This window comes from Amaranthus tricolor, chromosome 4 (genome assembly GCF_026212465.1).
Source record: "Amaranthus tricolor cultivar Red isolate AtriRed21 chromosome 4, ASM2621246v1, whole genome shotgun sequence".
NCBI lineage: Eukaryota > Viridiplantae > Streptophyta > Magnoliopsida > Caryophyllales > Amaranthaceae > Amaranthus > Amaranthus tricolor.
In genome coordinates, this window is record NC_080050.1 from 10,706,208 (window position 1) to 10,718,497 (window position 12,290).

General features: G+C 35.4%; 2 protein-coding genes across 2 annotated transcripts in view; one reads left to right on the forward strand and one right to left on the reverse strand.

Moving 5' to 3' along the window:
- LOC130810729 (uncharacterized) overlaps window positions 1–755 on the reverse strand; it is a 1,184-nt gene extending 429 nt beyond the window's left edge. Inside the window, exons 1-2 of the mRNA XM_057676863.1 lie at window positions 537–755; window positions 1–2 (exon numbers count right to left, since the gene is read on the reverse strand). The exon at window positions 1–2 is cut by the window's left edge and continues 72 nt beyond it. Of these exons, the coding sequence (XP_057532846.1) occupies window positions 1–2; window positions 537–755 (221 nt within the window). The remainder of the gene's footprint in view (window positions 3–536) is intronic.
- A 4,926-nt stretch (window positions 756–5,681) lies between these two features.
- On the forward strand, window positions 5,682–11,127 carry LOC130811042 (pre-mRNA cleavage factor Im 25 kDa subunit 2). Its single transcript, XM_057677192.1, has 7 exons — window positions 5,682–5,935; window positions 8,992–9,037; window positions 9,815–9,908; window positions 10,006–10,079; window positions 10,222–10,308; window positions 10,388–10,498; window positions 10,733–11,127. Exons 1-7 carry the CDS (start codon window positions 5,811–5,813, stop codon window positions 10,802–10,804), a joined length of 609 nt encoding a protein of 202 aa, XP_057533175.1. The 5' UTR covers window positions 5,682–5,810; the 3' UTR covers window positions 10,805–11,127.
- The last annotated feature ends 1,163 nt before the right edge of the window (window positions 11,128–12,290 follow it).

Genomic DNA, 12,290 nt, shown 5'->3' on the forward strand with positions numbered 1-12,290 from the left:
TCCTAACATCCAGTATTAAAATCAATCAACTCTGACACAACATATTGGGTTGGCTATTAATCGGAGTGTTAGGAACATCTAGCCTACGCCCCTTGGGAATCTATGTGTCATGCCAGACCCTAACATTTGCACCATTCCCAATACGCCACCCAAGACCCTCAATGAGCATTGATTTTGCACGCTAAATACTTCTCCACGTGAAACTAGGATCATAACCACGGTGAGCCTCTTAGACTGATGAATGTTTGAAGTATCGAGCTTGAAAAACACTTAGTAGCAAAGAAAGTACACATTCTAATAAGCACCACGACTACTTAGCCAACAAAGTTGTGCTGAAGCATTTCAAATCACGAAACCCCATTCCCCCCTTGCTTTTCAAGAGGCACATATGGCTTTAATTGTGCCAATGAATTTTTCGCTGGCTCATTGCTCGAACCCCACCAAAATTTGGCAACAAAGAGTGAAGTTCATCAATAACACCACTCGGTAATCTAAAGATACTCATCATATAAATCAGAATAGATTGAATAACATACTTCCTTCCCTACTTTGGACAAAAATTTCTCCTTCCAACCATGAAGTTTTTTCCATATGCAGTCTGTCAAGCAAGTGAAAATCTCCTTCTTTAAATGGCTAATGATAATAGGGCGACCCAAGTGTTTGGCATGTTGGTCCACCTCTTTGACCCTAACAGTATCCACAATATTTCTCCTTAAGTGATGTTGTACCCCCTTGCTGAAAGAAATCTCAGTCATATCATAATTCACTTTTGACCAGAAGCTCTCTCATATATGCTAATGATATTAGCTATCTCTGAGCATTCCTGCACCGATACTTTAGTAAAAAGGATACTGATATCTGCAAAAAACAAGTGAGATAAAATAGGGGCTCCTCTACAAATACGAATGCCATGTATACTCCTTCTCTCAATGCCAATAGATATCAACCTTGAGAAAGCCGCACAAATGATAAAGAGGTAAGGAGATATAGGGTCTACTTATCGTAACCCTCTCGATGGCACAACCTCCCCACACACCGCACCTTTTATTTTAAAAGAGTAAGACATACTCGAAATATAACTCATAATCCGATTAACCCATTGAAACCCATTTTCAACATAACTTTTTCCAAAAAATCCACTCAACTCTGTCATAAGCTTTAATCATATCCAATTTCAGTGCAAAAAGCCTCCCTACCCCTGTTCCCCCATCTTTTCATAGCATGGAAAGCTTCAAAAGCAAGAAGAGCATTAATCTTTTAGGAATGAAGGCACTCTGGTTAACTGAGATGATATCCCCTAAGAAAACTTTAAGTTTGTTAGCCATCATTTTAGAGATAATTTTGTAAATGACATTGCAACAGCTAATTGGGTGGAACTCAATCATTCTTTTCGGATCATGGCATTTAGGGACAAGAGAAATGCAAGTTTTATTAATAGGTTTCAAATCAAAGTCACCCCTCCACCACATTTTAACCAGACAAATAACATCATCACCAATAATATCCCAAAATTTCTGAAAGAATAAAGCATGAAAACCATAAGTACCTGGAGCTTTTGTTGGGTGCAATTGGAAGAGCGCCAAACGAATCTCCTCACGAGTTGGTTCCAAATCAAGCAGCTGGTTCATCTCCTCGGTCACCATAGTGTCAATGCCCTCAAGTGTTTCTGGAAATCCTGAAGGGGAACTAGAAGCAAAGATACTCTTGAAGTAGGCCACAACCAATCTTTCAATGTCAGTTTTAGAGGTCTTTCAATTCCTATTCTCATCATTAATCCCACGGATTAGATTTCACTTTATCCTCGAACTTTCTTTGCGGTGGAAATACTTGGTGTTCTTGTCGGCATCTTTTAATTCATTAACCCTTGATCGAAGGTGCCAATAAGCCTTCTCCACTCCGTGCAACCTATCTAATTCACTAGCAATCATGTTAGCATCAGGAGATTGCTTTTGCACATTAGCAAGCTTTCTTTCAGTAGATTTAATCAATCGCTTAACCTCACCAAACTCCTTGGAGGCCCACTCCTTAAGAGAATTACCACATTCTTCCAATTTAGCATGCATGGGGCTACTGACATTCGAATTCCAAAATTTAGAAACTACCTCTCTGTACCCTTCCTTTGACAGCCAAAAGGATTCAAAACGGAACAATTTCTCGTTGCATTCCTCCCTTTTTCGGTTCTCCGTACATAGCAAAATGGGTGTATGATTCGACCTGTAGATCAAAAAATGTCGAACATCAATTCCCGGAAGTAAGTCTACCCATCCAAGTGAAACAAGGAAACGATTGAGCCTTTTACGAATATAAGTTGACTGAGAATTCCCACAGTACCAGGTGAAATAACTACCACGGTAACCTAAATCAACCACATTGCAGTTATTAATACAGTTTCGAAAAGCATCTATATCCCTCGCACATCTTTGAGCTCCATCCTCTTCATCAAATTTAAGAATCTCATTGAAATCCCTAAACAAAATGTAAGGGATTTTCACACCATTTACTAAAGATTGCATGAGATCCCAAGTCTTGAATTTGTTTGTTGTATCCGCCCACCCGTAAATACCATTTGCAATCCAGAGTTCTCATACTCATCAAGCTCAACCACCACAGAAATATGCTTATCAGAGAAGCACTTAAGACTGACTCGTTGTTCTTTCCACCACAAACCCAGGCCTCTAGAGTTACCCTAATTACTAACACAAACACCATTCTGAAAACCACACTTATTTCGAACAAGTTCTAGTTTACTACTATCTAGCATAGACTTCATAATGAAAACAAAATCAGGGCGCTGTCTCCAGCACCACGTGCGGAGAGCTTGAACTGTCTCGGGGTTATGATCCCACGATAGTTCCGACTCAAGATTTTCATTACTGTTCGCAGGGCTGGTCAATGCCAGCATCCGCTACTAAATCACCTGTGACCACCGAACCAACATCAGTGCCTACACATATTCTTTTCAACTCAACATCACCCTCTTCCATCTCCACATCAGTGTCCAAGTCTTCCTTTTACTAGTTGAATCTCTCTCAGTACAGAGCTTCTCATTATTCACCTGCTTCTAAGTACCCCCTTGTTATTCCACCATCTTGTCTTTCTCTTCTAGCTTTGACAAATTTCTTCACCATAGTATCATACGTGGCAATATGGAAAGGATGATCCACAGAATCAACAGGTAGGCTGCACTCCACTACTTCACAACTCCCCTTACTATTGCCATCAACTATTAATAATTCTTTCTCATAGTCAATAGATGGTGGATCATCCTTAGGTGGACACTGGCCAACATTTGACGAAGCCAAATTATCACTATGAACTCCTTCACTACCAGACGTCACTGCCCCATTCCCCATACTATCCTTCTCCTTAATACTCACCATAGGAAGGACCTGCTCATGTGTGTTCGAAGATACCCCAGGAGCATAGTCTATTTTTGGCTTCGGGACAAAAAGGCACTTCTTCAACTTGAGAGAATTTTCTTCTTCTTTGAGTATGTTATAACCCATTCGAGGAGAAGTCCGAATATCCATACCCCACCCATATCTCGCCTCTTTTTCTTCCTTAGAAACATTAGAGCAGTCTTTTTCCGTATGGCTCACGATACCACACAGAAAACAAAAATGTGGTAGTCTTTCATATTTAAGATTAATTTTAACAGTATTATTCCCCTTTGTACGGATTAATTGAGAACGTCTCAGAGGTTTGGTTATATCCATCCAAACCCTAACCTTATGATAAGGGTTAAAGTCCAAGAAATCTTCTTCAATTTCCATAACCTTTCCTAAGGTCTTAGCAATAGCCTTAACCCTAGCATCAGATCTATAACCGAATGGAAGATTATATAAAAAATCCAAAGGGGAGAGAAATTCAATATCATTTCGGATGACTGGGCCTCTTCAGTGATTTCTTGTATGACAAATAACTTATTCTTAGATCACCATGGCCTTCCATTAAGTATTTTATCCCTATCCCTCTAATGGAAGAATTGGAATAGGAATAAATTCACACCAATAGATCTAATCACCACTCTATCCTTGAGATTCCAGACATGCATGAGAGTGCGTTTAACAGCGTCAAAGTTTAATGGCCTTTCCGCAACAACCCGTCCTACAAGCCGTAGAGATAGTTTCTCATCATTACCTTCATCGGAAGTCTCAGCAAAATCCACAATGTCATCTTCATTATTGACAATGTGCAACTTGAAGCAGTGGACTGTCAATTCGTCAGCAATTAATCTTGGGAAAAGAGCCTAGAATCAATGGGAGAAAAGCTAGGATAGGAAACCCTAGAGAAGAAACCCTAACCCTAGAGAGAGAAGGAGACTTTTTTAAATAATATCATGTCACTTTCTATTGGTTAATTGAATGCTAACATAGATTACTTAAACATAGTCTACAATGAGTATGATGATAGTTTTTGAAAAATTTATGTCCAAAAAAGAAAATGATTTTAGAGTGGACAAACTTATTAAACTACCAATTTTAGTAATGTGGATAAATAAAAAGAAACAAAGGAAGTACATAATGTTTCACTGCATTACACGAAAATTAATAATAATTTCAACAAGTCTTGTACTCAACTCAAGGCTATAATTGTAACACCCATGAATTTCCGACCCAACTAAGGCTCTACTTTCCTCTTACGAAATGGTCACCTATATAAGTTATGAGTAGAACTAATAAGTTCCCTTAACTACTTTTCCATAACAAACTAAATACCAAAGTAACCGCTATCACCCATTCAACATGAGTTTCCGATTACTTTAGCACGCACATAACTTATTCAATACAAGTCAAAATCATTAACTCGACACAACATAAGTCTTTCCATCAACTTAAAGTAGAAGTATGTGTGAATCGTTTCTTTACATTAACTAATTTTGAGCATATTGGCTTGCGTTACCCAAAAATAACTAATCACAACTAAATCTTACAACTTTAATACAACATTAATAGCCTTTTTATTTGGTTTTGTTAAGGGGTCAGAAGATCAGGGGTATTATAATAATAATTATCATTTTAAAACTATAATATCATTTTAAGATTATAAATAATCACTTTAAAATCATACAATCTAATAAAAGGATTGTTAAATTCAACATGACATTCTCATCATAGTGATTTTCCGTATGAAATATTTTTACCAAAGTTAACATTACCTTATTCATTGATATATTAGTACCATATCACAATTAAATATGTTGGTTCAAAGTTTTTTAGAATATTGTATTTTGAATTTAAAAACTACATAAAATTTCAAATTAGAGTTTCTTAATATATATATTTGTTTTTCTATGTTGAAGTAATTGCTAATTAATAAAGTTTCTTTATCAAAATTTTAATTTCTAAAATATTTAATTAAGAATAAAATATGAGTTTCATTTGGGATGTCTGGTAATTGACTGTTGTTCTTTTAGTTGGCTTGTTTAACTAGTTGAAAATAATGACTGTTTTTGTTGGCTTTTAAGCTACCTGAAAAAACAGCAGTTTATAGAGATATTTAGTATTTTTACGTATTAACTTTTGGCTGTTTATTAAAGAAAAGTGGATAACAAGCCAAAAGGCAAAAAAAAAACACTAATTAAAGTAGTTTTTTTATTTTATGTTTAAAAGCCAATAACAAAAATATTTTTTTTTTACTATTTAACCAACTAGCCACCTAATGAAGCTAATTAATAGGAACGTCCAAACACCAATTGATGTAATAGTTTTCTTGCAAATAAATTAGAGTACCAAGTCTATTAAAACACCAGGTATCAAGTGTTTTTCTTCCCGCCCACCGCCTGAGAGAAAACCAGAAAGGAAGAAACCATGGTGGCGTCGTCGTCTTCAATGGTGTCTGTGTATCCTCTTTCAAGCTACACTTTCGGCACAAAAGAACCCAAGCTTGAGAAAGATACTTCTGTTGCGGACCGACTTGCTCGAATGAAAGTCAAGTAATTCCCCTTTCTTGTTTTTTTTAGTATTTATTTAAATTAATTGATTTGGATGTTTCTGATCTGGGTTTATATGTTCTCCGTTTTTATGTATGAACTATGATGTTTGAAATTTCTTGTTTTTTTAAATAATTATTATGTGAACTATGAATATCCACTTGGAAAGTTTTTTTTTTTTTAAAAAAAAATATTTGGGTGGGTTTTTTTGAATTCATGGTTTTTGAGTTTAATGGAGTTTTTCTTTTAGAAAATTTCATTTAGGGTTGGCCGGATTCTAGGGTTTTTGTTGAGTTTTGTTTTTATAACCTGCAAGTGTAGAAACGTTGTTATTTTGATAGTATTTGATTGTAGTTACTAATTATGGTTAGGGTATCAGTTGTTATTTGGCTATTTGAGGTAATTCATAGAGTGACTTTAATATGTGAATTATCTTGTTAGATCCTGGAGGTAGTTTCCACCCTAAGCAAATGATGTTTTAGGTTACAATTCTTGAAACAATCCTACTACAAATGCTAAGAAAACTAAGCTTACTAAGAAAATCATGAACTTGCACTAATACTATCCCTAAAACAAAGAATTTTAGACCGGTTATTAGGGTCGGTATTCTACCTAGGATCGTTGAGGGGTAGGATCAAAATCGGTAGAATCGAATCGTAGGATCGTGTGATCTTACAAATAAGCATTAATGTATGTTGGATTACTAATTATCAATTATATTTGTTCTTTTTTTTTTGTTTTAAGGCGTAAATATAAACTTATTTAACTTTATCTATTATGTTTTGAAAAAAATTATTTTTAATAATCATTTTTAACCTCTAAATCAAGAAAAACTTTAATTTTACAAAGACATTGATGTAATTATTCAAATACATATTTATAATAAGTCAAATCTGTATTATATGAAAATGCTTTACGATAGAAACTACCCATGTAGGATCAAATTGTTGGATCGTAGGATCGTAGAATCGTGTTATGATTCTACCACCTAAATTCATGAGCTAAGTAGGATCGCACGATTCTACCACATTAAGATCCTGCTTATAATCCGGGTCAGTCGCCTGTTTTTGGATCGTAAGATCGTAGATCAGAATCGGGATTCTGATAACTATAGACCGTACTGTTTTCGGAAACTTATACCAAACCGAGATGCTATCTAGTTTTTCTAAGAGCGCTATTCCGCCTACTTTGTGCTTAGGCTTGAACTTGGAATACACTTTTGAGATACAACGGTTTGCATCTAAGTATGAGCTCAATATGCCTAGACAGTGTGAATAACAAGGGTTTAAATAGAGAAATCTAAGAAATAAAGTGAAAAGACTTTGCAAATTTCTTTCACTCAAAAGCTTGTAGAGAAAATATGAGGAGGAATAATAGAGATTAGAAACACAAAAATCAGAAATTAGTTATGTGTAACCCTAATTCTTTGATGCAACCACCCTTTTATATAGAGATTTAAGCATAACTTACCACTTCCCCGTGTGTTTTACCACCTTCTACATGTCAAGAAGTGACATGACACTGATATAATCAGTTTTTATAAACTCAGTAACCACCTATTAATGAAGGAAATACGCAAACATCGTTTCCTAGCGGCGAGTCAGCTTTTTTTTTTTTGTCAAAACATCACTTTCCAGAGATAAGCGATGACTCGTCACTTATTTCTGACCTGTGCTACTACTTTTGTTTTGTTTTCTATCTTTTGGACTTAAGTTTTTACAGTTTTTTGTCCACTAATTTCATAGTACTTTGGGCCACTATTTTCATAGTGCTTTGGCATGGGCTTAAATACTCAGTATACTCTAAATGTCTAATATTTTCTAAGGAAAAACTTAGTGAGACAGAGGGAGTAATTAATTTGTTTGCACTAACTGAAGCAACTTATGATGAAGTGGGGTGAATCACAATTCTTACTTTTGGGTTGGCAAACAAATTTTGATCTTTTGCGAAGAAGGTATTTTTCCTGATTATTTCTTCCAATTCTTACTTTTGGGTTGGCAAACAAACTGCATAACTTTGAGAAATTGATCAAGTCCCACAAATGTTTTCTTCCTACTTTTTATGAAGGCTCCTGTCTAAAATTTTGCTGTGTTTAGTAAATTTATTGAGGAGATACTTCTAAAATATATCAATTAGGATTTGGCCCTTTTTTTTTTGGTTTTTTAAACTGTAATGACTTTCAGAGCTGAGTTTGTTGATTTTTACTGAAGTTATGAACATGAACCTTTTGGGATACACGATAATATAAAATTTCCATTACCAACTTACCATGTAGCATCATTAATACATGACGTACTAAGTAACAGTTGGTTGATGAAATAGATGTAGGCATGGAAATCATGATAGAAATGTCTTCTTTAATCTGTTTGGAAAGATTCCGTTCATCATAGCATTACTTCTTTTGTATTATGGTTGAATAAATAGAAGTAGGCATGACAACTATCCACAAAGTTGTGATTGCAATCTTCTCAAGCGCTCATTCATTTTACAGTTTACACTAGGCATAACTTACACTGAACCTACCATATGACAAGGAGTCAGTTGGTTAACATGTTCATCATTGTAGTAACTGGTTCTGTATCGGAGAACATTTTCTTGTTTGACCTTATTGCTTGTCATCAATTTGAATATCTACGTTTCTATCTTAATCTACAATTAATTCGATCTAAAAGGAGGGTTGTACTAAATGTCAATATGGGTCCTATTGAATTTTTTTTCTGAGTATAGAGCAAAGTTGAAATTGAGCTGTTTTTTCCGCTTGTTCTGTTAATCAAAGGAAAATAGATTAGATTATCCATGGTGAATGATGATATGAAAGAAAGGATTATGGCTGTTGATTGATTTTAATGTCCATATGGGCTAAGATTTCTGCATCCTTAGCTTCTATCAATTGCATTTGCATATTTTTCTAAATGGTGGAACACTTAAGAATTAAGATGGCTCTATCTTTCTTTGGGTTTTGAGAATAAGATGCCTTATCCTCTCTCAATATTTGCTATTAAGCTATTGTTTTATGTCTTAGATTTTTACTTTCTTATTTTATGTTTTTTCATTTATAGTTACTACAGAGAAGGCATGAGGACCAGTGTGGAAGGCATTCTGCTGGTAAGTTTTACTTCACACGCCAACTTTTAAAATTTTAAATGTCGGAAACAACCTCTTTGATCTTGTTATTACTAACAAGAGTAAGGTTGCGTACATCCGACCCCCAAACCCCACCATAAGTGGGAGGCACTCAATGGAATTTGGGTTATGTAATGTAATGTATTGTGTTTCCTTTTGGTGATGATTTATTATCATGTTTTTTAGTGAATTCATTTCTTCCTGTTCTTGTTAATTGTTATGCCTCTTTGTGTGATGTAATCTATGCACTAAGGAGAATCTATCATCAAACCGTCAAATAATCAATATTTTTAGTGATCATCAACGATAGCTGTTTTTTCTTAAAACTTAGTGAACAGTTATATCTGATTAGGGTGGTTTGTGTGTGTATGATTTTTTTTAATGATCATGAATGTTAGCTGTCTGTCTGGTGGCTTGGGGGCGAGCAGCAATGTGAGGGAAAAGATCAGAGGGAAAGCTCACAGGTCTGAATATAGGATCTTTACCCCTTTATGCTGTTGCAGATGTATATCCAATGTCTAATTATTAAGCATGGCATAGAATTGCTCGATGCTTTGAACTAATAGATAAGGTAAATGTGCGCTGTTGAACTCTCAATGCCTAGGAAAATTTGGAATCCTCATTTCTTTTGTCTGTACTCTGTAAAATCTCATCAGAGCTTTTTCTTTTTAATTGGTCGTTAATTTTGGAATAAAAGGCTGTATACATGATAAAATTTATATCTTCCTTATATAATCAATTTGGCTTTTTTTTGGCCAGGTCCAAGAGCATAATCATCCACACATTCTTCTGCTACAAATTGGAAACACTTTCTGTAAGCTTCCTGGTGGTCGTTTGAAGCCGGGTGAAAATGGTAGGCAGTATAGCACTATTTTCTTGGGTTCGGGTCTTTCACAACCGTTGCACTCAATCTCTTATTGGTGTTCTGATGTTTTCTTATATTCTGATAGAAATTGAAGGACTGAAGAGAAAACTTTCCAGTAAACTCGGTGCTAACTCGAGTGCTCATCAACCTAATTGGCAGGTTTGGTCCTTAGTTGCCCTTTGAGTATATTTCTTTCTATCTGTCTTGAGCATGCCGTACCCTTTGCTTATTACTGTTACTCTGATTCCTAAAGTGTTGAATTGAAGCATAATATTAGGTGTTAATTGATGTAATTTTACAGATTGGCGAGTGCGTTGCTAACTGGTGGAGGCCAAATTTTGAAACCGTAATGTATCCGTACTGCCCCCCTCACATCACTAAACCCAAGGTAAAGGATATATTGGAAGATAATTTCCCTTTCATTGAGATATTTTGAGCTACGCTTACTTCGGAAGGATCTGTGACAGGAATGCAAAAAACTTTTCATGGTTCACTTGCCAGAGCGAGAATACTTTGCTGTACCAAAGAATCTGAAACTGTTGGCTGTGCCGCTCTTTGAGCTTTATGACAATGTCCAGGTAAGTTAAGACTAATCTATTGACAATCGTCTGCTTTTTGGGCTGTCAATTTGTTGTCATCTAAGTTAGGGCTTTGAACACGCTCGAATAAATGTCTTTAGTTTTGAAAACCATTCTGCATACAGAAAACGGACAGTTGCTTTGGAAAATCTTAAAATAAAAATGCGATCTATAATTTAGGCCTTTAATCATTTTCTGGCAAGAAAAAATGAATTGAGTTGTTTGGTTTTGCAGAGATACGGACCCGTAATCTCCACAATACCTCAGCAACTGTCAAGATTCCAATTCAACATGATCTCTCCTTGATGTTCGTTCGGACAGGGGAATGCATTATGCCATGGGAGTTTCTTATTCTGGGATAGCAGTAGAATTTTTTGCTATGGAAGCGCATATGTCTGCAGTTTCCGTAGCATTAATATCTGAAATCATCTAATTATACTGTACTTGCAGTCAGATTGAGAGTTTCATTGTTTTCGTAGGATCTGATGTTGATGTGTATTCTCGGATTTATGGACCTTTTTCTGTAGAATGATTGTTTTAGGCTTAGATTTCTTTTGTATTGTTTTGTTTTCATTTGACTTAGTTTAAACGTAATAGTAATGGCACATTTTATTTTGGCTTTGTTTCCATCTTTTCGGTGTGTAGTTAGAGATAGCAGACCAGTACAAGCTGAAACACTAAAGGCCTTCGAGTTTCTTTGTGGTGTAGAGCCTGCATTGTAGCACGACAGCAGTTGATCGATAATTGACACATCATTTATGGTTTACATCGATTCTCTTGGCCAGTTTACAGTTGCTTAACATCTACCCTTTCTTAGTTGTTAGTATTAGGACAGGGCCGTCTTGATCTGTGAATGCTCAGATGCAGGGTGGCTTTGGTTCAAGGTTAACTCTTGAGCGCACAATTTAGATCATTGTTATTAGCTAGCTTTTTTTTAGAAGTGAAAGGTGAGGCTGTTATTGAGTTCAAAATCAGTCCACCAGTCGATCACACACCATCACGAATACTACCGGTGCTCATTTAGCTAAACGATGAGCAACCTCATTACATTCTCCAAAGTAATGTTATCAAAGTCAACAAGAACATCAAGTGTTATCAATGATCACTTGAATATGGAAATTTCTTGAGCACTATAGTTGTAAAGTACATGTACAGTAGTTATCAAAATTTCGATTTTAATCTACGATCCTACGATTCAAAAATGGGCGACCGAACGGGATCGTAGGTAGGATCTTAAAATGGTAGAATCGTACGAGTTGGATAATAGGTAGGATCGCACGATTTTACCACATTAAGATCCTACCTACGATCCGAATCAATCGTCGATTTTTGGATCGTTAGATCGTAGAATCGTAGATCAGAATCGACATTCTGTTAACTATGGTTATAAGTGATCGCTCTAAGACTAAAAAAATGATCACGTTAAAATTGTGAGTGATCAATTTATTGTTATATGTAATCACTTTAAGAAAGTAAATGTATATTAAATCATGTTATAAATATAACTGGAAAATAACAAGAACAATGTTATTGAAATTTAGCTGAGTCACATATTATATAGCTCTCTGCAGAAAACAGACTTAAAACTGTGAAAAACAAAGAAACGCACAAAGGATAAAAGAAAGGAGTATTATAATTTCTGTATTATCCAATATACAAACATGGAGATGTATGACTCTATTTATAAAGTTGAACAATAGATAACAACTGTCCTAAAATACTATAGCTGTCAACAAAATAAAAATAAGGGATATTATCAATGGTACCCCTGTGTTATTGCACTTTATCTTTG

Excerpts from the sequence above, each read along its gene's own strand:
- LOC130811042 (XM_057677192.1), top strand. The coding sequence starts at position 5,811 with ATGGTGGCGTCGTCGTCTTCAATGGTGTCTGTGTATCCTCTTTCAAGC. Across the intron at positions 9,909-10,005 it reads TTTGAAGCCGGGTGAAAATG|AAATTGAAGGACTGAAGAGA; the intron begins GTAGGCAGTATA and ends ATATTCTGATAG. Across the intron at positions 10,080-10,221 it reads CTCATCAACCTAATTGGCAG|ATTGGCGAGTGCGTTGCTAA; the intron begins GTTTGGTCCTTA and ends GTAATTTTACAG.